This window comes from Phycodurus eques, chromosome 13 (genome assembly GCF_024500275.1).
Source record: "Phycodurus eques isolate BA_2022a chromosome 13, UOR_Pequ_1.1, whole genome shotgun sequence".
In the NCBI taxonomy this organism is placed as follows: domain Eukaryota; kingdom Metazoa; phylum Chordata; class Actinopteri; order Syngnathiformes; family Syngnathidae; genus Phycodurus; species Phycodurus eques.
This window is the reverse complement of record NC_084537.1, coordinates 1,402,515-1,430,373: the sequence shown is the minus strand read 5'-3', so window position 1 is coordinate 1,430,373 and position 27,859 is coordinate 1,402,515. Positions and strand designations below refer to the sequence as shown.

At 40.5% G+C, this 27,859-nt stretch overlaps 1 protein-coding gene across 1 annotated transcript in view; it reads right to left on the bottom strand.

The window, feature by feature from the left end:
• Positions 1-27,859, bottom strand: part of brinp2 (bone morphogenetic protein/retinoic acid inducible neural-specific 2) — a 164,949-nt gene that overhangs the window by 13,671 nt on the left and 123,419 nt on the right. The window contains exon 6 of the mRNA XM_061694147.1: positions 22,811-23,047. Coding sequence (XP_061550131.1) covers positions 22,811-23,047 — 237 coding nt within the window. The remainder of the gene's footprint in view (positions 1-22,810; positions 23,048-27,859) is intronic.

The window sequence follows — 27,859 nt, the reverse complement described above, 5'->3', positions numbered from 1 at the left end:
ACGTTTCTGAAGAAAATATAACGTTTAATGCTGCGTGCTACATGAACTATATTAGAAACAAACATCGCCCATGCCCCACAGATGACAGCTTACAATTGTGTGTGAAAATGAAAGTGATGTCTACAGCCCTTACATGACACTGTACACTGAGGTTCAGGCACAAAAATCACATTAACCAGGTAAAATAAATATTTTAATTGGCTGTTATTTTACAAATATATATTTTAAATTGTTAAGGGAAATAGTCATTTTTAACTCATGTCAAAAGTTGATTGCAAACTCCACATGCGAGAAAATCATGACGAAACACAGAAGTAGACAGCATTTTTGGTTTGCATTTTAGGCTGGCTGGAGGTGGATAATTTAATTTTACCAGACCAACTTTTTCTAGCATTTGGGTTGTAATATTGTCTCTATGGTGCCTCAGTAAAAGTGAAAAGTGAATTAAGATCGTCCCCAGATTCCGAGTTCCAGACGTTCTTCTGCCGAGGGGCCTGAAATTAGGTCTTTCGAATTTCTCAAGCAGCGAAGCTCTCCGCCTACGTCTGCGCTCCCGAGCCACTGCTCTCAACATAAACACGTCCTCTCACAAGTGGGTCTTCTACACGAGGCAGCCTATCACAGGAAAGGGCGCGGTCTTAGCCAAATATAGACGAAGCCGATACAAAACTAGGTCAAACAGTAGTAGCTGTCAGAGGGGCCTATTCTAGACACTCGTATGACAGAACAAAGGTGTTTTTTTTTTTTTTTATTGACACTTTTATACTACAGTAAGTCCATGTAAGAGAGTCACTCTATGGAGGTTTAAATAGACCAAATATGGGACATGTAAGGTTGACTTTAATTTTATGAATAAGAGAAGGACTCAAGTAGACACAGAATTTTTTACGTGAAAGCAAACTTCAACCAAATGCTTTTTTTCAGAGTTTAAAATGTTACTGCTATTTCTTCTTTTTTTTCCTTTTGACTTGTCCCATTAGGGGTCACCACAGCGTGTCATCCTTTTCCACATAAGCCTATCTCCTGCAGGCTCCTCTCTAACACCAACTGCCCTCATGTCTTCCCTCAACCTCCATCAACCTTCTCTTTGGTCTTCGTCTTGCTCTCTTGCCTGGCAGCTCCATCCTCATCATCCTTCTACCAATAAACTCACTAGCTCTCCTGTCTGCTCTCTCTAACTTTGTCTTCAAAACATCTAACCTTGGCTGTTCCTCTGATAAACTCATTGCTAATCCTATCCAACCTGGTCACTCTGAGAGCGAACCTCAACATCTTCATTTCCGCCACCTCCAGCTCTGCTTCCTGTTGTCTCTTCAGTGCCACTGTCTCTAATCCGTACATCATGGCTGGGCTCACCACTGTCTTATAAACTTTGCCCTTCATGCGAGACGAGACTCTTCTGTCACACAACACACCTGACACCTTCCGCTACCCTTCCAACCTGCTTGGACCAGTTGCTTCACTTCCTTAGCACACTCACCATTGCGTTGGACTGTTGACCCCAACTATTTAAAGTCCTCCACCCATGCTGTGTCTTCTCCCTGTAGCCTCCCCCTACCCCCTCCAGCCCTCTTATTCATGCACACATATTCTGTCTTACTGTTAGATATATTGTAGAAGTTATCATTTATTTGCTTAGCTTGCATTAGTATTATGGACAATGTTTAGAAAGAAAGATGTCTCGCCTTCAAGAAGATGACTCAGCAGGAATCATCTGAGAGAAGGACGTGGCCGGGACGTGGCAGGTGCCTTGTTTTCACCTTGAAACCCTACCCTTAGTGTGTTGTGTCTTGTAGCTTAGTACGTTATGTCTTGTAAACTTAGAAACCTCCCTATTTTCAAATAAATGCAGGAGCGACGGGAGAGATTGTTTAGAGCGTGTTGAGAGGCTGTAACCTGAACAATCTCCCATGCGCCCTCCTCATGAGTAAAATGACCAACGTCTTCATTCCTTTTGTGTTTATTCATTATAATGTTTGGTGAGATAAATCCAACATTAAATTGGTCCTTCGAGCCGGATGTCAACACACCCGAGGATTCCAGTTGTGGAGCCGACACCCAGTTAAGAGACCGTGGCCACGGCAATTGAGACCCTTTCCGGGACTGGTCTTCGTACTCCTCAACTGGGATCTGAAGGTTGACGACAATCCACAGGATTGAAGACGACTGGTGAGTAAATTTTTAAAATTTTTTTGAATGTATCGCGCGACAAAGAAGTCTGCGGCGAAATAAACCTTGTGTAATACTAGTCACTGGCAAGTAAATGGACGGCGGAGTCCTACAAATTCCGCATGGACGGCGGAGTCCTACAAATTCCGCATGGACGGCGGAGTCCTACAAATTCCGCATGGACGGCGGAGTCCTATACGTGCTAAAATTCCGTGTTAAAATAAAAAAAAAAAATTCAAAAAATAAAGGACGGCGGAGTCCTAGACGTACTTAAAATTCCGTGCCTTTGTGTTTCCGTGTTTCCATGTTTTCGTGTGTTTGTTAAAACGTTACTAATTTCGTGTGTGTGTGTGTAAAAGTATGGATGTAAGAGACTGGATTGTAAGTGACAACTGAGTTTGGAAGCAGAGGCAAGAATCCTCCGCCCCATTTGGGGTAGAAGGTTGAGGTTTACCATAACTCAGACATTCATTGTCACCCAGTCATTGTTTGAATAAAGTCAGTATTAGGTCACTCTAGGTGCGAATAAACTGACTTCCAAATTCACAAAAATGGGAAACAATAACAATAAAACGAATCCAACAGAAAGCCTGACGTGTAAAGACTGGCAATGTGTACAACTTCAAAACCCTTCCAAAATAAAACATTTAAACACGCGGATAACCAAATACGGTTTCGCTGGCTAGCTAAATTCGCAAAAATTAGTTCAACTTCGAAACAAAATAGAGGGTCGACACAAAAAATAATATATCACAAATGGAAAAAGATGGATTTGACGACTTACTTTTTGGCTAAACATGGCGTCTAAAAGAGAAAAAGGATAGGAGAAAAAGAAATACTATCGAGGCAAAGAGGGAGATAATTTTAGAGGACGCAGCAGAGTAAGATATGGTCGAAAATGTTATGATAATACCATCTGTTGGTGCTGTGGAGATAAAGGCCACATCGCACGTAACTGCCCTAAGAAAAATACCAGAGAATATGGACAAACAACCGCATGACTAAGCCAACCTGATTCCCAACTCAACAAATCCTCTTGTTTAATTATTACAGAGAATGAGGAAGTGGATTTCAATTTACAGGACATTCTGAGTTTGGACACAAAAAAAAAAAAAAAAAAAAAAAAAACCTGAAATAACCTTGTCAATAAATGGGAAAGAAATGAAATTTCCTTGCGATACAAAAGCATGTAGGAAAAGATCCCAGGTTCCAAACTATCGGGACATAAGGCAATAGTTAAATCTGCAAATACGCAAATTACTTTTGCCATGGAACTTGAACTTGAGCCTGTGTGGATTAGAGAGAGTTCGCCCTCAGGGGAGAACTTGTAAAATGCCAATTTTCAAAGTCCCGGAGTGCCCTGTGAATTTGTTGGGAAGAGATGGCTTATTCCAACTAGGACTTATACTCATTCCATCTTCAAATAAAAATATTGTAGTGAAACGAAAACATGAATTAAAAAGAGACAACCTCTATATGACACTAGAAAACAGAGAAAGTACATTCTATTATACAATCGATATCCCAGACAAACCACCGTTAAACATGGGAGAGAGTCTGTTGTCTGCAGCCTTGCAGCTTATCACACAAATAGAAGATAAAAAAAAAAAAAACAATGATGAGCTGCATACAACACTGTGGTAAAAAAAAAAACACGCCAATGCAAGACCCAGTATATGAAAACAAGTTACAACATGCGACACCTGATAAAATTACTGAAGATTATCTGTACTCAGACAATGAAGCAAAAGTCGCGGCAGGAATTATTTTACTGGACAAATTAAAGGAACTGTATAAAAATACAAGTGTCCCACGTATTTCATTGTGCAAAGATTATGGGTCACAATGGAAACATGTGGGAACATTACTGAAACAAGGATAGGAGACAAATGATTGGCGACAAATAGAAAACAAACTGGAATACAGTGCGTCAACTGGTCTAATCAGGAATGCGATGTTTTGGACAACGCAGGCTGATGAAGGGAGACACATGCATCCTGTATGATTGGACCAAATGATCCTCACTGAAATTGATGAAGAAATATTGACATAAGCAATGCTTTCGTTTCTATACCAATAGAAAAGAACAGTCAAATTTGGTTTGCATTTAAATTTGAGGGAGAAAATATATTTTTACTAGATTACCACAAGGTTACTGTGAAAGTCCAACCATTTATTCACAAGTAATAATAACAAGCATGTCTAAATTCACTCCCCCAGGAGGGCGTGACATGCAAAGATTCATTAGCCTTACTGTGTCATCTAGCAGAGGAGGGACATAAAGTTAACAAGAATAAATTGCAATGGTGTAAAAAACAAGTCAAATATCTGGTACATAATCTAAGTGTAGGAGGAAGGACTATATTAGAAGGCAGAAAAGCTACAGTTTTAAAAAACCCTAAACCACAAACAAAGAAACATATGATGTCATTTTTAGGTCTGACAAATTAAGGGAGAGCATGGATTCAAAACTATGCAGAAATGATTGCACCATTGTCAAAATTTATGTATGAAGCAAACCTTAAAATGACATCACCTGTTCTATGGAATACAGAGGCGGAAAAGACCTTCTGTGACATTAAACAACATTTGGTGTCCAGGGCTGCGCTCGGCCTTCCAAATTTAATGATAAAACATTCATTCAAATTGTAGATTGTAAACACTATGACATGACCTCCGTACTTACACAACAATATGGTGATAAACTGAGACCAATAGCTTATTTTTCAACTAGACTAGACAACGTGACGTGTGCATTACTGCATTGTGTCAGAGCAGTTGTGGCAGCTTCAATGGCAATAGAGAGCAGTTCCACGATTGTGTTATTTCATCCATTAACTCTTAAGGACCCACATACAGTGTCTGCTCTCCTATTGCAAACCAATATGGCGTTTTTAACACCTGCAAGATATTTATCTTGCATGGCCATCTTGCTGTCACAACCACATTTGACTGTTGAGCGATGCACAACCTTAAATCCAGCCACGCTAACACCCTTACCTGATGAAGGCACGCAGCATGATTGTCAGGAATTGGCCGAACAAACTGCTGAATTAGTAGCATTAACCGAGGCATGCAAACTAAAAATAAATAAAGATGGTACAATCTATACTGATAGCCAGTAAGAGGGTTCCACAACAAGAACGCAATTCAAAGTGCAAAACTACAAAATGAAATTTACATTAGCAAAGAGAGAAAAAAAAAAAAAAAAAAAAACTATTCAAATGGGCTGCTATATTGAGCCATGCTGTGTCACATGTCTCAACAGGAGGGATGGTAAGACAGATAAATCAATATTATACAACTTATGGTTTTAATTCCTATTAAAATAATAATAATAATAATAATTTGTAGAGCATGTATGATTTGTGCTAGGTATAATCCACAAGGCAATTTGAGGCCCAGGAGAGGAATATTGAATTAAACCAAAGTGAAGGAAAAAAGTATTGTTTGGTTATCATAGATGCATTTTCTAAATGGATCGAATTATTCTCAACAAAATCACCTGATGCTCTGACGGTGGCAAAAGCACTATGTAAAGACATCATTCCAAAATATGGCATACCTGAAACCATTTACAGTGATAATGGGACTCATTTTGTAAATCAAATAATCAATAAAATAGGAACCATGTTCCACATCAATTTGAAAAACCATTGTGCTTACCACCACCCTCAGAGTGTAGGTCGAGTGGAAAGAATGAATGGGACAATAAAAAATAGCAGAAAGAAACACGTGGGTTCATTTAACACACTGTAAAAGAGTCATTTCAGCTGAGTACTCAAATAGGGAAGGTGAGCAAAAGTCTGATAACGGAGCGGGAGCAGATGTGTAGATTCTGAAAACGCTTGCTGGTCAGTGAAGAAAAAAGACACCAACCCGTTTAGTGAGAACTCAGCAGAATGGCACACCCGCGTTGGTTACGAGATTCGATGAGTTGTTACATAGCAACTTTGGTTACTATAGTGTTGATTTTGTTTTGTGGTACATGGGGCGTCCCACCCTAAATGATACAACGCATTTTTTAGATAGGAAATCACCTACCAACTGGACCAATATGACCAACCCAATAATAAAAAATTTGGAAGCATTAACTCGTACCAAAAGGAGTACAGTTGATGATCAGAACTGTGGGCATGACCTCCAAATGCGGCAAAACAGTTTAATATTTTGTGCCTCCCAAAATCAAGATACTTTAATCATAATTCCATATGCGGCTCTCACCAATGATGCTCAAGAGAATGGGCAGAATTGAGGATTGGTGAAACAGGTTATGATTGGTCCAGTTGGTCACAAAAAAATAGCAAAAGAATATAGAAAGAAGTTTAACATAAGCAAAATGGCCCATAGTTTAATATTGAAATACAAATCAAGTCACCCAGTGTGTTTGATGATGAGTTTGTGGGCATATTCTGGCGGAAAAGATCCCCACTTCCGAGTAGCATTGTGTTATGGCAACCGTGTTGAACCAGAAATGCCATTAAAAAACTTCAAAGAAAAGTGAACACATTTTAATGGTTAATAACATAACTACTTATGATTGGTTCCTTGTAGTCACAGGAGTTTCGGGACAAAATTCTATTCTAGTAGCACCGAATAATTTCACTTGTATAAACATGATTAGTAAAGGAAAAAAAAAATAGGACCACTTAACGACACACGGTGTAAAGTAACCTTAAAAGTCGGACCAAAATTTATGCCAGTATCACGGAGCAGCAGCTGGTGGTGGTCCGGAGATGATAGACTGTTTGATAGATTACCTAAAGATCTGGATTGTGAACTATTATCACTTTGATATTGCATGTGTCAGTATACCCTATGCCTGTTCAAGATTTAATGGAAAGGGCACCAATGTTTTTGTCCAATCTAGAACATAGACAAAAAATAGATTTATCCTGGCAGAGGCAAAATTATCCAACATAAAATATACATCAACGCCATAGGTGTTCCTCGTGGGGTTCCTAATCAATACAAATTAGCTGACCAAGTTGCAGGAGGACTTCATATGCTGGTGGTGTACGATTAATAAAAATGTTGATGGGATAAACTATATCCACTTCAATGTACAGAGATTAGGAAATTGGACTCAGAGTGGGTTGGAAGCTGTGCATGAGCAGCTCAAAGCTACCTCTTCAAGGACGTTCCAAAACCGCATAGCTGTCGACACACTCCTCGCAAGAGAGGGAGGTGTTTGCGGTATGTTTGGAGAACAAACAATACTGCTTCAGATGGCAGCTTGACCAGAGCCATCGATGGTCTACGGACCCTCAATCAACACTCCTTGTGGGACAGCTGGATGGACGTTTTTGGTAAATATAAAACCCTAATTTCACCAATATTGATATCAATTGCTGTTTTTGCAGCCATTCTGACATTTTGTGGATGTTGTTGTATCCCATGCATTCGGGCTTTAATCAGTAAATTAATCACCACAGCCATAACCCCATGGAGAACCGTATGGAGATGATGTATCCATTACTGTTTGATGATAAAGATAATGATGATGATGATGATGATTTTGCTTTAACTGATTTGTTTCCTGATTCAGATGATTACGATGTTTAGACTACAAAATTCATGTATGACAAATTTACTCTGAGTATAAATGTATTTGTTTCATAAAAATGATTCTACAGTTAAAAAATCGAAATGAAGTGACTGTAAGATGATATGAGAATTTGTGCAAATACATGATAAACAGGAGGGAAATGTTAGATATATTGTAGAAGTTATCATTTATTTGCTTAGCTTGCATTAGTATTATGGACAATGTTTAGAAAGAAAGATGTCTCGCCTTCAAGAAGATGACTCAGCAGGAATCATCTGAGAGAAGGACGTGGCCGGGACGTGGCAGGTGCCTTGTTTTCACCTTGAAACCCTACCCTTAGTGTGTTGTGTCTTGTAGCTTAGTACGTTATGTCTTGTAAACTTAGAAACCTCCCTATTTTCAAATAAATGCAGGAGCGACGGGAGAGATTGTTTAGAGCGTGTTGAGAGGCTGTAACCTGAACAATCTCCCATGCGCCCTCCTCATGAGTAAAATGACCAACGTCTTCATTCCTTTTGTGTTTATTCATTATAATGTTTGGTGAGCTAAATCCAACACTTACTTCGGCTAATCTTCATTCCTCTCCTTTCCAGTGCATGCCTCCACCTTTCTAACTGTTCCTCCAACTGCTCCCTGCTTTCAATGCAGATCACAATGTCATCCGCAAACATCATGGTCCACGGGGATTCCAGTCTAACCTCATCTGTCAGCCTATCCATCACCACTGCAAACAGGAAGGGGCTCAGGACTGATCCCTGTTGCAGTCCCACCTCCACCTTAAACTCCTCTGTCACACCTACAGCACACCTAACCAATGTTCTCCTGCCCTCATACATGTCCTGTATTATTCTAACATACTTACTGTGACCTCACAAATATGACCCTGGAAGAATGGGCAAAAACACCCATAAACTCACTCCTAAACCTTGTTGAAAGCCTTCCCACAAGACTTGAAGCTGTCACAGTTGCAAAGGGTAGACCAACATCATATTAAACCATATGGATTGAGAATGGGGCGGCACGGTGTGCCTGGTTTGCATATCTGCCTCACAGTACCGAGGTCCCTCACCTGTGTGGAGTTTGCATGTTCTCCCCATACCTGTGTAGGTTTTCTCCGGGTGCTCCCAAAACACATGCGTGGTAGACTCTAAATTGCCCATAGGTGTGAATGTGAGTGCGAATGGCTGTTTTTTGTGCCCTGCGATTGGCATTCGAGTTCAGCCACCCCTTCAGCCAATCAAATCTGCATCGCAGGCGGTATTCAGTGACTGCGCCCAGACCAGACAGAGACAAGGAGAAACATAGCAGGGGAGAGAGAAAGAGATTCAGCACGGAAAAGACAGTAAAAGACAGACAAAGAGCAGAAAATGACTGAAAAAGGAAGAAAACATTTGGAACAAACAGTGCTTAATATGGAACGGCCTTAGTCATTTTTGTTTGTACTTCTCAGTGGGAAGTTTCCACTGGCAGCACTTATTAAAAGTGCATATACATTATATGAAACGCCATTATGAACAAAAGTTCTGAACAAATATTAATTAAAATATGTAAAATTGACTTGACTTCTTTCTTGTGTCGAGATGCTAAACAGAAAAGAGGGAACTCAAACTTTTTTTGTTTTTTTTTGTAGTTAAGCACTTTATTTGAACATGTATATTTTTCACTTTGTATTTACTTGCTCTTACTTGCACTTACTTGTATTTCATGAATGAGAGAACATTACACAGTTGTGCTCAGAAGTTTGAATAACCCGGGCAGAATTTGGAACGTGTCATTCTTTCAAGAAAACATGAAGGATCAGGCGCAACATGTTTAATTAGATTTTTAATGAGATTCAAATTAAACTAAGGCATTTCAGAAAAGCACAATCTCTAAACAAAAGACAACAACAAATAATGATATGGTCCTTGTTCAGTCATATTTATAAAATTGTTTTTTGTTCCACATATTTTGCCAGGGTATGGAAACGTATGAGCACAACTGTACATATCACCAGCCATACATATTTTTTTTAGTTCTGTGTTACTGGACTATGATGAATGCCAAAAGGTTTTTGGTTTTCAGTGAGGTACTGATTACAAGCAGATGTAGCGATACAGCAACTCGGCTACTTAAAAAAATATCACAATAAATAGACACTAGATTGATTTTCTGCACCTTTGCTTCAATAATAATTTTTCGATCGGGACCCTTTTGAAATTTTATTTGAATAGCCCTGCTCGAGGGTATGTTGCCTGAACTGTTTCTGTGAGTAAAAAAGTAAAATGTTAATATTATGGATGTCCTAATAGTCACAATATCATCAATATCCTGGTATTAAAAGAGCCTGAATCTCAGATTCAGGAGAAGCAGTGTGGTTTTCGTCCTTGCAGACGAACAGTGGACCAGCTCTACAACCTCAGTAGGGTTCCTGAGTGTTTGATCCATGAATGAATCGATAATAAATAAAATACATTTCCTGGTTCAGTAAGAATTTATATTTATACAGACCTCCTCATCATGCTGTTCAAACTTTGAAATCATGTGACCAAGACGACACTGAACAATTGGTAAATAGTATCTTGCCATTGCAAGACATGTGGCAAGTGGCCACCAAGCTTGAGCGTCACACACGTAATTAGTGGGTTGCAACAGATACTGACAGAGCCAAAGAAAGGCCTAGAAGTGGACATTGTTTGGCCGCATCCCACACTGAAGACTGCTTAGTACCCTGCCAAATCAGATAATGAATGCCACTCAGCTCCAGGCACATTGAAAGGAGGTGAGAGGCACCCTAGTGTCAAGTCAAACCATTCAAAGCATTTACATTAATCCTTTCGCTATATTACGGTTCACTTATTGCGGATTCAGTGCAACGCAGATTTGTTTTTATAGGTCAGTGTAGTGCGTTTACTCACCTGCATATCGATGATAGTTAGCTTTATTGGCTATATGATTTTAATGTGGTACCAAAAATATAAAGTCAGTGGAGCTCTTATTGTTAATGGAAAATGAAACCTTCCTGAGTAATTTGGTAAGTCACCAAATTGCTTGAAGATACAAAGAATATGACCAGAAAGACAACACAAGCCCCAGTCAGAGTTTTATGAAATAAATTCACAAATACCAACATTAGCCTGGGCTATATCTAACCCACACACTCATAACAATAGACAGGAACAAATGCAAATCAAGGCAAGGTTTAGTGTGATTTTTTACAACAAAAAATAAAATACCTGCACCTCTCTAAAGTATCACATATTCAGATTGAAATGCATATATGAAACAGTCACCACTGTGCAGATTTCATTTATTTTCTAGTGAATATATACAGCAGCCATCACCATTTTTCTCACTATATATATATATCCAAAGGTCCCATTGACATGCAAATTCACCAGATGTGGAGAACAACCCAAGTAATCCATACAAACAAAGAAAGTAGAACAAATAAGATCAGAAATTAAGTGATATGTAATCATGTGAAATGACACAGGGAAAAAAGTCTTGAACACGCCAACTGTATTTATTTAATGGATTGTACAAAAGCCTTTGTTTGCAATGACCGGTTCAAGACGCCTACTGTATGGAGAACCTAGTCGCATGCATTTCTCTGGTGTGATTTTGGCCCATTCCTCTATACAAGCAGTCTTTAAGTCTAGAAGGTTCCGTGAGTTTCTTTTATGGACCTTGAGTTTCTTTTCTTTCCATAAAGTTTCGATTGGATTATAGTCAGGTGATTGGCTGATTTCTAAAAGATTTCTAGGACTTAACCTATAAATTACACAAGTCATACTTTGTATAATTATGAGAGTAAATTAAATATACTACTTTTACTACAATGAACTCTTACTCCTTGCTGTATCTTTTTTTTTTTTTTTTTTTTTAAACCTGTCCTGTTCAGCTGAATGGCCTTGCAGAATGGTGGCTCTGTATGCCTTCGTGATGGAACAGTTTTGCTGTGCAACAGGGGAGATTGAAATACTCCCTCTGCTTATTTTAAAAAAATGTTTTAATTATTCTGCTGTTTATTGAAAATGCAGCCGGACAGAAAAGGATTTTAGGGGACAGACAGAGGGACAGACTGGACAAGGGGACTAGGGGTGAAAACCACAGTAGAACAACAGTGAGACAGTCTAGATATTTGAACACAAGTAACATTACAAAAGTCATTTGTAGATTGGGCGGTTGGGGGATTGGGGGGGATGAGGACATGCATTAACTAACCAATCAACAGGGGACCCAACCAGGGAGATGCCATCGACCACTCAGGACCCAGGGAGGTCCCGAGCCTGACCGAAGCACCCGACCAGTCCCAAGGGGAGGGGCACGGGCACTGGCCCACCGCCTCTCACGCACGACCCCCCACCCAGCGAGCCCCTCCGCTGCCACCGCCCCCATCACCCCTGGAAAGCATGGGGGCCCCAGCCACCAGCAGGGCCCAACGCAGGACAACCCAAAACACCCAAAACAAACAAAAAAAAACAGTCATAGCCCGCTTAAGCAAGCCCAAGTTAAACGCCCCCTTGCTGTATCTTTTTTACTTTAAACTTTACTGTATTACACTGTATCCACAATTTGAAGTACAGACCCCGTGAGGGTTGAGTTTTATGCCTGGCAGAAATATAATGCTAGTAAAGTAATATATATAATACACCTACCGGCTTTTAATACTCAGAATGATCCTCCCACCACAGAAATTACATTGCACATCGATCACAGAACCCACTATCAAAATATAGTAAATGTTCCAGTGTGTGCATTACCCGTGGTAACTGCTAAAAATATTGTGGGGAATTCAAGAAACACACATATTAAACACAATAACCCACAGAGAAAACTTTCCATCGCTTTGTTGTAAAAAAAACAAAAACAAAAAAAGTTTATTCAGCTTGAACACAACTGGTGTTGTAATAGCAACATTACCTGACAGATACGCAAGAGAATAGGATATACTGCAATTGGTGAGATTTGTGAACACCCAAAGCAGACCTACGGCTTGAAACAAAATAAATAAAATAAAATTCTCCTGACACCTGTGAATGCACCCTGAAAACGCTTCATTAAACTAACTTGAAGGAGATGGCTTTTTTTCTCAGGTGCATTTGAGATGTAGATGAATAGGACCTCGTGTTTTTTGTCATCCTGTCAAACTCTCCAATTCCATCCATCCATCCATTTGCTGTACCGCTTATCCTCACTAGGGGGAAAAAATAAGTTATGGAGATGATAAACCCTCAATAGAGTGTGAAAATGATACAAAAATAAAAGACATCTCTGAGTGTTGGCTCATTAATGAGCACCTAATTAACTGAGAGGCTTTCTAGACTGAGCAGCTGTTTACACGCGCACACACACACACACACACACACACACACACACACGCACTTGCAAATACAGACACGCTGTGATGACATTTGATAGGCTCTCTCTGTGTTCTAATTGATTCTCCAGAGGACCATGTTGACACTTAGCAATGGGAAAGGCGCTGTCCAGCCAATCAGGCTTGCAGCTGGAAGCAGAGAGTTGAGTTGAATGAGACTTCACAGCAAAACACTCTTTTGCCAATCATGTCACCCACTTATTTATCTGTAGCCAAAAAGTTCAACAGCTCCTCTCACCTACAGCATGTGCTTTACTTAATCCTACCTTGTTTTTGTAAATCTTCAATTTACACCCCGTTGTTTTTGGGTAACATGTCAAAACACAACTGTAAAGCTTTTTGTAAAAACATAAACAAGTAAATATGCAGAAACGTAGAAGAACAATTCAGCTTAGTGAAATATTTACATTTAATATCAGACAAATTACACCATCACTTACATCTCTATGATTTGAGGGATTAATTGAAGTGACTGACGGCATAGTGGTTGACTCACTTGACTTTCGTTCATGCAGTGTGTCCCGCTCTGTGAGGGAATGAATGTATGCAATGTGTGTGAATGGCTGGCTGTCTACATGTGTCCTGTGATTGACAAGTGACCCTGTAAGGGCAGAAATGATCAAGCTCTCTGAAATTTCACCAACTGGGAAAATGTGCGACACAGCAGAAAAAAGTATCTAATGCCTCTATCAGACTACATTATTTTAGCCCCGATATTTGTCCGATGAGCTATCATGGGGGATTTCCCAGATTGGGCCCGACATATTTTGTCAGGAATGAAAAAAACTTCTTGTAGTGTGACATAATCCACAACCAATGATGTGGCCCAACGATAGCCCTACGACGCCAAAATGAAAAGTCTAGCATGTTTGATTTTTCGGACATCTTCAGTGTAGTGTGACATATCAACGACGACTCTCCGACAGCGCACCTTGACCTCGACCAACAGGATTGCGTATTGTGAGCGGCGCTTCGCCTCCCGTTGTTGTTGTGAACATTTATAAGTGAAAGGTAGAATTACCCCAATATAGGTGAGAGAGTAACAGTGTGGGTTCACAATTTAAATGAATTTGCAGTCAGGAAAGTTGGTTAGAATTTGTAACAGATATGTATACACACACTGACTATTAAATAGAGACATTAGTATCAGATTTTAAAGAGTACTTGCAGACTAGGAAGCTTTACAATAATCAATACTAAATATGGTTATAAATATCTATTCTTGGCCATAAACCATCTAAGTGGTTTGCGGTGACTAATTAAAATGAACCCCTGAAATGTTGATGCCTCTCTTCTTATAACACGTGCTGTGTTGGACACTAACGACCCACAAAGACAGGCAAAGAGAGGCTGAAGATCCAAACAATACCAGCTTGTCAGAACACTGCCTGCACTGGTTGTTAATCCAAAAAGTCCCCAAAAATAAAGCAGTCAATAACCGATATTTCTGTGTGTTAGTGCATCCAACGGCATTGAATATCCACATTGTCTCTGTTGAAAAGGACCTCCCCCGCACTGCTCTAAAGGAGCCAATACTTGATTTAAAACTAACCTGAATGCATAGCTCTCAGAGCCTGCATGAAGCACAACGAAGACAAAAAAGGGAGATTACTGAACACAGCAACACATGGCAGTGTGGGTTTCTTATGTCCTGTTCAGCTCTTTACTATAGTATAGCTGAGTGTGTTGACATATCAACCTCCCAGAGAAAACCATATCCCTCTGTCATTGGGTGTAATCCTCCAATCCGTCAGCCTCAGTATCCTCAGCTGCCAGGACCTCCCCCACATCTTTACTTTAACTCCAGTGCCATTGTCCCCTAAATGGAAGATATGCCAGCCCAGCCATTCTCAGTTTTGAGCATCCCACACCAAGCGCATTTGTAGAGCTCTTTGCTATGTTATGAATTTCTGGGTTTCAACTATATGCACGTGCCTTAAACCCGTCTTATTTGTGGTGGTATGACTATAAGAATGACATTGACGCTGCTAAAGCAGCTCTATCAGAGCTGGACAGCCTTTCCTCAATTAAGCAGTGTTTCACAAAATCCTTACTCTGAAAAACATAACTCCCAAGACAACAGCTTTTGTGGCATAATGGCCTTTGATTGGTCTATAAGACAGAGCTTTTTCATAAATAATGTACATTCACCTTTACCAACAACAACCAAGCTCACTGCACGCAAAGAGCAAACAATATTATTTGGAAACAAAGAAAACTGTTTGGTCACATCTTGATCAAACATATGCACATACTGTACATCCGCCCAAAATACAGTTAATAGTAGATTATGAAATCTGCTCTACATCAAATAAGATGGACAATATTCGGTTTGATGTTTATTTAATCACATATCGTCACTTTTTTCTCAAATATATACAGTACTATTAGTCATTCCCTGTGTGGGTCTAATATCGTTACAAATTATTGACCAATATAAAGAGTTGAAAAAGGCTTGCTCTCTGACGATGCAATGTTAATACTCAACAAACATGCCTGAAAAGTGATGATTTTGGAATTGATTAATGAGTGAAAATAAGAGAGTAAAAGGAAGGGGGAGAAAATGGGAAAAAATAAAATAGAAGCAAATCAAGCAGACTCAGTTCTTGTCAATACAATGAAATTACTCAAAGCTCTGTACATAGACTGGCATGATCTAGAACCACAGCGTCCACAAGCATCTTGAAATGGAACACAGGACATTGAAAACACACTATACCACAAAGATGGGAGAGTAAATACCCAGACACTAATTACATAATAAACAGGTGGTGTAACTATGAGGAGGGGCAAGGAGCTGATCTCATGACATCAGAATGTCATCAGGGCCAACTGCCTTTCCATTTTTCATCCTCTTTAATGCCTTTCTAACTTCCCCCTAACTCATCATTGCCACTTACTGGTCCACCACACTTGCCTCTTCTACTCTCCCTTCTCTCTCATTTTCCTCATTCATCAACTCCTCAAAGTATTCTCTCCATCTCTCCACCACACTACTGGCACCAGTCAACACATTTACATCTCTACACTTAATCGCCCTTAATATGTCTGGCCAAGCTGAATAGATCTTTTTCTCCTTCTTTAGTGTCCAACCTGCCATACATGTCATCATATGCATCTTGTTTGGCCTTTGCCACCTCTACCTTTGCCCTATGTCACATCTCAATGTATTCCTTTCTCCTCTCCTCGGTCCTCTCAGCGTCCCACTTCTTCTTAGCTAACCTCTTGTATGATTTCCTGTACTTTGAGGTTCTACCACCAAGTCTCCTTCTTTCCTTTGCTGCCAGAAGATACACCAACTGCTCTCCTGCCTGTCTCTCTCCGATCACCTTGGCTGTAGTGGTCCATTCTTCTGGAAGCTCCTCCTGTCCACTCAGAGCCTGTCTCACTTCTTCCCGAAAAGCTGCACAACAGCTTTCTCAGCTTCCACCACATGGCTCTCTGCTCTGCTTTTGTCTTCTTAATCTTCCTCCCCACAATCAGAGTCATTTTACACACCACCATCCTATGCTGTCTGGCCACACTCTCCCCTAGCACTACCTTACAGTCAGTACCCTCCTTCAGATTACATTGTCTGCACAACATGTAATCCACCTGTGTGCTTCTACCTCCGCTCTTGAAGGGCACCCTATGTTCCTACCTCTTCTGGGAAAAAAAGTGTTCACTACAGCCATTTGCATCCTTTTTGCAAAGTCTACCACCATCTGTCCCTCCAAGTTCCTTTCCTGGATGCCGTACTTACCCATTACTTCTTTATCACCCCTGTTTCCTTCACCAACATGTACATATCTGCACCAATCACGACTCTCTCTCTGTCTGGGATGCTTAGAACTACTTAGTCTAGCTCCTTCCAGAATTTCTCTTTCACCTATTGGTCACATCCTACTTGTGGAGCATAGCTGCTAATCACATTATACATAAAACCCTCAATTTCAAGTTTCAGGTTCATTACTCGATCTGAGACTTTTTTCACAAGACATTCTTAACTCACTCTGCTTTTACAATAACCCCTACTCAATTTCTCTTACAATCTACACCATGGTAAAATAATTTAAACCATGCCCCTAAACTTCTAGCCTTACTGCCTTTCCACCTGCTCTCCTGGACACACAATATATCAACCTTTCTCCTAATCATCACATTCAGTTCTGGGCTCTGTGCTTTCCTCTTCTCTTTCTGCCTAAGAACCCGCTTTCCACCTTTCCTTTGTCTTCGACCCACAGTCACTGAATTTCCACCGGCACCCTGCAGGTTAACAGTGCCGGGGGCGGATGTTGTTAACCCGGGCCACGACCGATCCGGTATGGCCTTCTTTAGATGAACGCTCATATTTGTTTGGTAAAGTTTTAAGCCGGATGTCCTTCCTGACGCAACCCTCTGCTTTTGTTAGAAAGCAGAGGATTTGTGTCTATTCATTATAATGTTGGGTAAGATAAATCCAACAGCTTTTATCCGGGCTTTGGATCCGGCCTCGAGTTTGCACTGCCTTGTGCTCCACATAGGGCTGTGTTGTCTACTGTGCCGCCACCAATAATTATATGTACATATTTCAAGTCATCTTAATGCAGTAATAAAAACAAGTTAGTCAGTCTGTTTACTCATTCTTCTTGGGCTCCACTCTCCAAATCCGTTGGGATAAACATTTCTTTAAAGCTTACAAAAGCTATAAAGACATTCCAAGTGGGTTTTCAACAATAGTATTACTATTCCTGCCTCAACTCGAAAAACGGTTGTCTATAAAAATGTAGGAGATGGGCATGGATGAATATGTCACAGTCGAAACAGTAATGTGTAACAGAATGCTGTAGAACCACTTGTGCTGTTAACATTTACTGAATCGCAACTGCATCCATTGGAGTCATATTGCTGATTAAAGTCTTCATTCAGGTAGTGTGCCTCGAATCGATTTTAGAAGCTATTAAACAAGTTAAAAAAAATTATCCTATTGAAAGAAAAGGCTTTCCAGTTTTGACTGTTACTATATGCTGCTCATGAAAGAATCAATAGAACACCCCCACTCACAACAACAATTAGAAACAACGGAATTATGAATGGAAGTGGATCCTGCAAACATAAACATTACTGTACACTTACTAAATACAATATACCATCATTTTAATTATGTGAAGTTATGCTCAGGTGTTCCTGGCACAAACTAATACTTCCTTTTAAAGTCGTTTCTTTTTAATGACCAGTCGTTGTCCATTTTCCTATCTCTCAATGGGCAGTTTAAGACTAATGCCTTCCTACCTTTGGAGCAGAGCACTGATGTTTCATGTATGAGTGACCTCATGAGTTGCAAAATTCATTTACCCACAGCAGACACCATCTGAGCTAATTTGGTTTTGTAATCAAAACTGAAAAACAGAAGAGCAAAACATGGAAATCTGGTTCTTCTGAGTCATTGTGACCAAAAACTGCACGTGTGTGCAAACGCAGATGTGGTTATGATGCGATAAAGCTCTGAAATCCAAACAGCAGTGTCCCAGTGGCCTTCTCCCCTCACACAGCATTCATTTTTCATCTCAACTTGTGTCTTGTGCTTTGTGTAAAATTAAATCCAAGTGGACTTGTTTCTCCAAATTTGATAAAACTTTGATAATTCCCTGAACACGTGTTTGCTGGTGTTCAGAATATACATGTGTTGTTTCACGATATTTTTAGCAAATGTAACAAAAGCCTAATTTTTTTATGACAAACAGCACAAAGTTAATCTCCTGACAAAACCTATTAAATCAACAGAACAAGAAACACCTTGAAATGACTTTCTTTCCCTCTTCCGTTCTCTTTTGTTGCGCCTTTTGAAAGATTTAATATCCAAAGAAAAACGGAAGAATTCAGTTGCTGTCAAAGAGTCAAATAATGCATGGAAGAGCGGTTTACTGCTATAATGTGACTCACAAAACAATTTCCAAATAAATGGCGCATCCGAATCCCATGAGTGCTACAGAGAAAGCACAGCCTACCCACCAACATCAGATAAATCTGCCAAAACCTGTCCAATTAAATCCTGTCTATATCTTCCAAGTTGTATAGAAGTAACGCTGCATGAAGCAAATGAAGAAAAAGAAAAAAGTAGGTGATTTGGCTTCACTTTCCAATTTAGTATGAGACGGCAGAGTTGTTCAGCATCATTACCATCATTATATCACACACCTGAGTCCTCCTCGCCATGTGATAAATAGTCCCAGCTTGGTGGAAATCCATTTTACAACAACAAGATTGTTGAACTCAATGGCCTCAATCACTTCGGCTCAGCATACCACAAAATGACGGTTGCTCTCAGTGCTAGTTTTTGGGACATTTATGTCATTTGCAGGCTGAAAATACAGCAATACAATACCCAGTCCAACCAAAATATTCTAAAACAAAAGGCCTTCAACGCCACACAAAATCAAATCCATCATGCATGACGTCAGACAAAAGCTAGTCTCCTAAGGTACATTTAACACCACAAAGACAAGTGAATTTGAAACAGAATTTTTGGCAATGCAGAAAAATGGTACACACATCTCCATCCTGGCTGCTCACTCAAATACTGTATGGCTAGCAGGGGTGTCCATACAGAAAAATGCCATGGCAACTTTTAAATTCTTCGCCTTTGACTTATTAACTACAATAAAAACAATCTACTGAGAAATGATGTATTGTTTATAAATGCAATTAAAAAAAGCTCACAGCTTTCTGTTAAAGGTGATAATGCAAATATTAGGGCGGCCTCCAGGCCTGTAGCCCACTACAATAGATCTTCCCATGCGCTGTGTTTTTCGCCACATTCAGAAGCAAAACAAAAGCAAACCTGTAGTAAGATGACATTTTTTAGGATCATTTTTGGACCTTGACAAGGAGCACAAAGTAGAGGAAACAATTTTTGCTTATCATCTTTATGAAGAGAAATGATGTTAGCATTTTAGTTGTAAATAGTTTGTAAGAGTCTTGGCAATTGCTAGCCTAATAGCCTAAAAGACTGAGTCGTTTTTAAAAATATGAATAGAAAAATATGAAACTATGGCAAAATATGAATAAAAATACCAATGTGCTTGCTAAAAATTTTGTGTTGTCTTTATGTTATGTAAATGTAGATTCTCTGTCATCCAGGTCATGTTAATCTGCAAAGGTAGATTAGAGGGAATTGGACTCCAGTTGTTTCTTGAATTTCATGTGTTTATTATTTTTAGAAAATCTTAAAAAAATTACTTGTGCAATTATGCAATTAGGCTGACAATATCTAGTAAAGCTTTATATTAAACCATTTTTTAAGTAGTAGTTATAGTTGTAGTAGTCTTGAAATAGGAATGTCGGAGTTACAACCCCCCCACTTTTTCGACATCACACTTTTCATGTTGCGCCCCCCACATTAAAAAAAAATAAAAATAGAATAAAAGATTGTGATGCAGGTCATATCTAGGGTTGGGAATCAAGAACCGATTGGTACTAACGTTCCGATTCTCCTGGAATCGTTCAAATTTAAAAATATCGGTTCCCCGTTTCAATGCCGATTCTGCCGACCCCGAAGTGGCGAAAACTAACGAAGAAGCCACGAAAACCAACGAAGAATGTGCACGAAGACGTGTACCCAACGGCGGCGAACAAAAGTGTGTCTTAACTTTGTTAAAATTAATGACCAATCGCCTCAGTGCAACACTTGGAATAAGATTATATTGTGCGAAGGAGGCTTTCACGATGTGTAGCATCTGATGTGCTCCCTCCCCCTCCAAGCCTCAGCCAATACCGCATGGAGCTTCAGTGTCGTCAACAGTCAGTCAATTGGGTGAGTGAAACAATAAAATACGTTTATGCCAACATTGAGACAGCTAACAAGGTAAACGGTTGGTTGCACTTCTGTACTGATGGATTTTAGAGTTTATTTTAGTCTTCAAACAATGTAAGAGCCGATGTCAGAAAAAAAAAACGTAATAGTGAGCTAAAACTTCACCGGAGCAACTTTACATCACAATGAATTGTGATGCCAATGCCTGAGCCATAGTCCTTCTAAAGTAGTATGCCTTGAAGGACGGAATGACACCTTAATCCATGGGCTGCAGCAGGGATGTCGTGTTGGGTGGGAGGTAAACCACCTTAACATTGGGGTGGAAATCACCCAAAGTACGAGGATGGCCCAGGAGTATTGTCGAGCAAAAGTAAGACCTTGAAGGGGATGCCCTTGGCCGCACAGTACCGCTCCACTGCAGGGACAAAATGGTTGGTGAACCCATCCTCAAAAACAGTTAGCGTCACTCATGCCTTCCTAATTGACTTCCAGATGACTGGTAGGATGCTTTTTCATATCCCCTTGAGTGCCCTGGGGCTTTCAGAAAGATAGACGAGCAAAGGTTTCAGCTTTAAGTCCCCAGCACCGTTACCCCCAAGCAGCAAAGAAAGCCTCTCCTTCCCAACTTTATGGCCCGGGGCCGTCTTCTCCTCCTTAGAGATGTAGGTCCAATTAGGCAGCCGCTTTCAGAACAATCCGGTTTCATCCACGTTGAAAACTTGCTCCGCAAAATATCCACCCTCCCGGATTATCTTGGCTAGATGACCCGGAAAAACTGTTGCAACCGCTTCATCTGCGGATGCAGATTGGCACGGGCTTTGAATCTCATAAACCAGCCCTTGCTAGCGGTAAATTCCTCCTTCTCAGCGTCCTTGCCTTTCTGCTCTTTCAAAGTTTTGGAAAATACGCCGTGCCTTTTCGTGAATGAGCATTTGGCTGATATTAAGCCTACATTGATTCTCATCCTCGATCCATAACGTAAGTAATCTTTCCATCTCGGCAAGGATCGAAAAACGTTGCTTTGTGATCACTCTATCCCTCAGAAGGGCGAAACCCTTCACGTGCGCTAAAATACGGGCTTTGTCCTTAATAATGGTCGCCACGGTCGACCGACTGAAGCCTAAGTCTTTACCGATATTTGACGACGTCTCTCCTTTCTCTGATCTTTTTACGATGTTAAGCTTCGTTTCCATGGTAATTGCTTTTCTTTTGGCTGGACCAGCATCGCTAGAAGACCCAGCTTTCTTCTTTGGGGCCATAATGTGAAAAAAGGAGGGCGAAAAAGGCAAAGACACAGACAAGCACTATGCACTACAGAAACATTATGGTGCTGAGGCACGGGCGTCGTAAAGTCGAAATGTCGTAGGTCGAGTACGTCGTGACTCGAGGATTTCCTGTATATATATACACACACATACACACATGCACACTCACACATACACACCTGTTCTTTTGCCTGGGGTCCTCAGGGTGTCTAGAATCCCCTCTGCTTAGATTATATTCCATATGGCACAGTTTGATCAAACAAATGAATACTGCCTCCTATGATGCAAGGCTGATACTAAACCTCCATATGTCTGAAACTGAACCAAGTAGAGCTTTGACTACTGAATGAGGCAACATTTGGTAATAATTTATGGGGAAACAGATGGGAAAAGAAGTTTACAAATTTGATAAGAAGTTCAAAAAAAAAAGTTGGCATCAGAATCAGTTTGTTTGGTCTAAAACTCATGATGGATGGATTTAGTACTTCTTTGGTTCAGGGGACCTATTCCTTTTAGAAAATTCATCTATCCATTTTCTGTACCACTTATCCTCACGAGGGTCGCAGGCATGCGGGAGCCTATCCTAGCTATCTTCGGGCGAGAGGCGGGGTACAAATATTGTAAAAAAAATTTCAAGCTTCCTGAAAGCATCCTATGAACAGCAGTTTTATCATGGCAAACACTTAAGCCCATACCTGATTCAGTGAAGTCTTGGTTGAAATTGTTCCAGGCCTCTCTGCTGTTCTCCAGGTTCTCCTCCATAACCTTGATGTCAGCAAAGGGACAATTGCATTCTGGGAAGCGAGGAGAGCATCGGCACCAGCAGTCATTGTTACGGCAGAGCAACTCGCCCTCCGAGTTACATGCCACATAACTGAGGGCTGCAACCACAAAACGCCCACGCAGAAACTCAGGCAGGACATCTTGCAAGCCTAAAGGAATAAAAAGAATGGACATATTGTCACATATTTTTACATTTGCAAAAGGTATTGTGATTATAAAATAAATATTGGTAAAAAACAAACATGCATCCACGAAAAAGCACAATATCTATGAGCAGGCAACTTTTTGATTGTGTCTATTTGTGATAAAACAGTTTGTTTACCAATAAACTGTGATACAATTTCATACCATCACTATTACCATCTGAAATTTAAATTTGCTGTTTTACTGTCGTTTAGTGTTTCAGATAAGAGTAGCTATCTTGAGGCTTCCCTCACTCGGTGGGCAACTCAATGTTGATAGCAAACAAAGACAATGATGTGAACAGTTATAGACACTTGCAGAGCTGCAAAACATAGCGTAAGGCAGCCCAGAAGTCTGGAATATTGATGCACCTACATTACAAAGAAAACAAGGGCAGAAGTGTGGGTGTATTTAAATTTTTACAAGACTGGAGTTGAAAAATGTATCCGAAAAAAAACAGAGAAAACAGGATGAAATGGGCCGCGGAGGGGTACATAACAAATCTTTTGAGACCTTTCTGTGACCACCACTCAAAATATTAAACGCATGCAGGGATGCTGCTAAAAACAGTAAAACCGCCATGCCAGTTTTCTCTGGCCAATAACACGGCAGCTAAGGTAGGTTAAGATCCGGCATTTACAAATGATAGCACGGGAGTACTATCATGTCAATGTCAAACGCTAAGAAAGCATGTGCTAACAGTGTTATCGGTATTAGCTTCTAATACACAGCACATACTCAAAAGTTCAGCAAAGTTGTCAAAGTGGAGGCGGGTAACAATTTGTTTTTGGCGATGTGTTCACTGCTTGCGCCACATGCCTGGTTCTGTACACTAATTGACAGGTGCGTTACATTCCATCATGTGCCTGCAGATGGTCGTCTGTACTGTGCTCTCTGGAACTTCATTTGTTTTTATAATTTTTCTTCATTTTTGGTGACCTTACGCCAGTCATTTACACAAGGGAATATTTGGTAAACATCAGGCAGGTTTTTAGGACAAAGAACTAGGGGGGAAGCTGCACTTCAAGGCCTAGTGAAAATGTAGACGACGCATACTAAGGAAGAATGCCGGCGTCTAGGTGAAGCCTCGCCAGCCGAGATTGATTCTCCCGGCTAATCTATGCATTATTTTCAATAAAATGGACAAGCAGCTTCTCCTGAGAAGGACCAACACAAGCTTTGCACGGTAAGCCGCTCTTTGCTTTACTGAAACCTGACTCAGTGAATGCATCCCTGATGGTACGCTACAGCTGCCCCACTTCCAACTTCACTGAGCGAAAATGGCGCTGTCATGGAGCTATCAGGGAAAATGAATCGTGCTGGAATATGCTTCTCCATAAACGACCGTTGGTCTATGGATGTCACAATGCTCCATGAACACCGGATTCCAGATTAAATACACAAAAACGAAGTGAAATAAAGATGGAATTACAGGACTGTTTGCAGGGTCCGACGTTATATCTAGTCGGACATTCTCAACCTGGCACACCAACTCAGGCTCTTTCCCTGCCTGAGAGGTGACATTCTACGTCCCTAGAGCCAGCTTTTGTAGTCAGGTCCCTGACCCCCTTGGCCCCTCACACAGGTGGTGAACTCATGGGAAGGGGGACCCATGTTACCTCTTGGGGCTGTGCCCAGCTGGGCCCCATGTGTGTAGACCAGGCGCTCGTCTTCGAGCCCCACCTTCAGGCCTGACTTCAGACTCGCGGACCCGCGTCCATGCAAGGGAAATCTCGGTCCAATTATTTTCATCATTATAAGGGGTTGTTTGAGCAGTGCTTTGTCTGGTCCCTAACCTCGGACCCGTTTGCCATGGGTGACCCTACCAGGGGCGTAAAGCCCCCAGACAACTTAGTTCCTAGGATCATCGGGACATACAAACTCCTCCACCACAATAATGTGATGGCTCAGGGGGGGAGGAATATTGTTTACTCTGGAAATGTACATTTAATTGCGTTTCAATGCAAAAAAACATTGGAAAAACTAATTACTACAGTAAAGGAAAAGTTAGGAGTCATGACCAAATGCTCAAGCTGACCCTACTGTTCTTAAGTTGCAGGCTTGTTTTAGAGAACAAATTTCCCTACTCCCATTCTCAAACGTTTAAGAACAGCATTATGCAATGTGTGAATCCAACCTGTCATACCTCCACAGTCTAATTACTCAAAAACTAGTGTGATCCAAACGTGTACGATTGTTTTTCGGAAGCCAAAGTGGAGACTTTCTGATGTGTTAATCATGGTGTCCTTGTTCTTCTGCTAAATCTGTCACCATGTCTGGTAACCATCTATTTGTTTTGTCAACAGGCAATCCTGCAGTGCCATGCAATGAATACGCATGTCTCTTCTTTGGTACTTACTCGTTCGATGGTTTGGAAAAGAGAAGTAATTAGTGACTTTTTTCTCCCCAATTCTTTGCCTTGGCAGGTGCACTGCAGTGTGTATATGAGTTTGTGGTTGTGCAAGTGTTTGTGTCTGTAATTCAATGTACATTTGTTTCCAAATCTGACAGTGTTGCCTCAATATCTTGCTGTGTTCTCTACATTTGCTGCTTTGATTCTGGCTTTTCCCACAACTGTGGCAGTAAGCAGTTTCCTTCTCTGTTATGCTGATAGGTGTCAGATCACCCTGCTTTCAACACTGCAAACACCTCCAGATCAAGTAAGATGCGAATGTAAGAAGCTCTCAGTTGCCTGCATAACAAGTAAGACACGACGTAAGTCAGTGATTATCAAAGTGGCAATAGTACCACTCGTAGTACGCGGGCTACCTAAAATGGTATGCAATAGAATCACTGAATTAAACATTTAAACTGTGCATGTTAGTGGCTTAAACTTAGTTTTTTTTAAAAGTAAATTCAGTAGACATTATAGAGGTTAGTTGTATTTAACTTAGTTAAATACAGTGGAACCTCAATAAAACGGACCCCTATATAACGGATATCAGATAAAAGGTTCCATCGGGACTGAACAATGTGTCCAAAAATAGTTTCCATTTGTCACTTAAAATATCGTTGACAAAGTCTGTTAGTTCCAGAATTGGCCGTTGTTGTTTCCTGGTGCTATGCTGCAATGCAGGCAGAGAATGGCACGTATTTCCGGGTCACAGTTATACAATTGTACTAGATCCTCCTGTGCCTACATGGCGGCCATGTTGAATGTGGGGCATTGACGTGTTGGGCATGTGACGATGGTCATATAGAGCCGAGAGAGAGCGTCATGAATGCGGCGATAACTGTGAGTACAAAAAGGGTTCAGTTAAGTCTTTGGAGTCTGGAATGTGCTATTTTTGGTAAGGTAACAGTTTTTTGTTTTTTTTCCAAACTGGTTGCCTTTGGCAGACTTTTTGTTTCCACACATCAGTGGTCTGTATTGCGCCATCTGTGTGTCTTGTTGTGGTTATGATGTACAGAATATAGTTAAGTATGAGCAGTGGAAATACTATACAAATACAAGCCACGTACTTCCGCTGTCATGCTCTGGCACTGAACTCCTCTTGCTCTGCCACACAGCACAGGCAAATCACATTCTTGCGAAAATCTGATTCCATTAGATTTTTGTTGTTCAGACTTCATCAAATCAAGCTGGATATGAAAAAATAGGATTTGGGGCCTGCAGTGTGAGCAACAAGGTCTATGTGATCTCACAATATGGGTTGTGCTATGCATTTTTGAAATAGCTACTTTCAAAACAATGTTGCAGTTACAGTTTTGGTTGAAATACACATGCTCTTTTTCAGACAATATTTACTGTAGCTATCTAATATTTAGCAAGGCTCTAAATTAATGTTTTATTGTCCGCGTTACACTCCTGACAAGGTGGACTTTTTAGGGTTTTTGTAATAGTAATTGCAACTTACGTAGCCTGCAAAATGATTGAAAACACATTCTCTTATTTCACAGGATAAATATTAACCCAGTTTAGCTTTACAAGGCTTTTCTTATTATTCAAAGCCACACAAATCCCTACAGATCCAATTAAGCCTCCATGGGTGAGGTGGGAATGATATAGCTGGCTTGAACATGACTCATGCGTTGCATGACTCAACAAAACCTTTGGGGGTTTATCTGAAAAGAAGTCATATCCTTAAAATTTTGAATTACAGCAGGAATTAGATTCTTCACCTGCCTAGCAACCATGTGAATATAAGTGGGTAAATGGCATTGTGCAATAAAGCGAGTATTTAAAAAAAAAATAGTTCTCAACTCTGGTAATACAGAGAGATACAGTGGGTACGGAAACTATTCAGACCTCCTTAAATTTTTCACTCTTTGTTATACTGCAGCCATTTGCTAAAATCATGTTTTTTTCCCACAATGTCCACACAGCACCCCATATTGACAAAAAAAATGGAATTGTTGAAATGTTTTCAGATTTATTAAAAAAGAAAAACTAAAATATCACAAAGCCATAAGTATTCAGAGCCTTTGCTCAGTATTTAGTAGAAGCACCCTTTTGAGCGAATACAGCCATGAGTCTTTTTGGGAATGATGCAACAAGTTTTTCACACCTGGATTTGGGGATGCTCTACCATTCCTCCTTGCAGATCCTCTCCAGCTCTGTCAGGTTGGATGGTGAACATTGGTGGACGGCCATTTTCAGGTCTCTCCAGAGATGCGCAATGGGTTGAAGTCAGGGCTCTGGCTGGACCATTCAAGAACAGTCACGGAGTTGTTCTGAAGCCACTCCTTCGTTATTTTAGCTGTGTGCTTAGGGTCATTGTCTTGTTGGAAGGTGAACCTTCCGCCTAGCCTGAGGTCCTGAGCACTCTGGAGAAGGT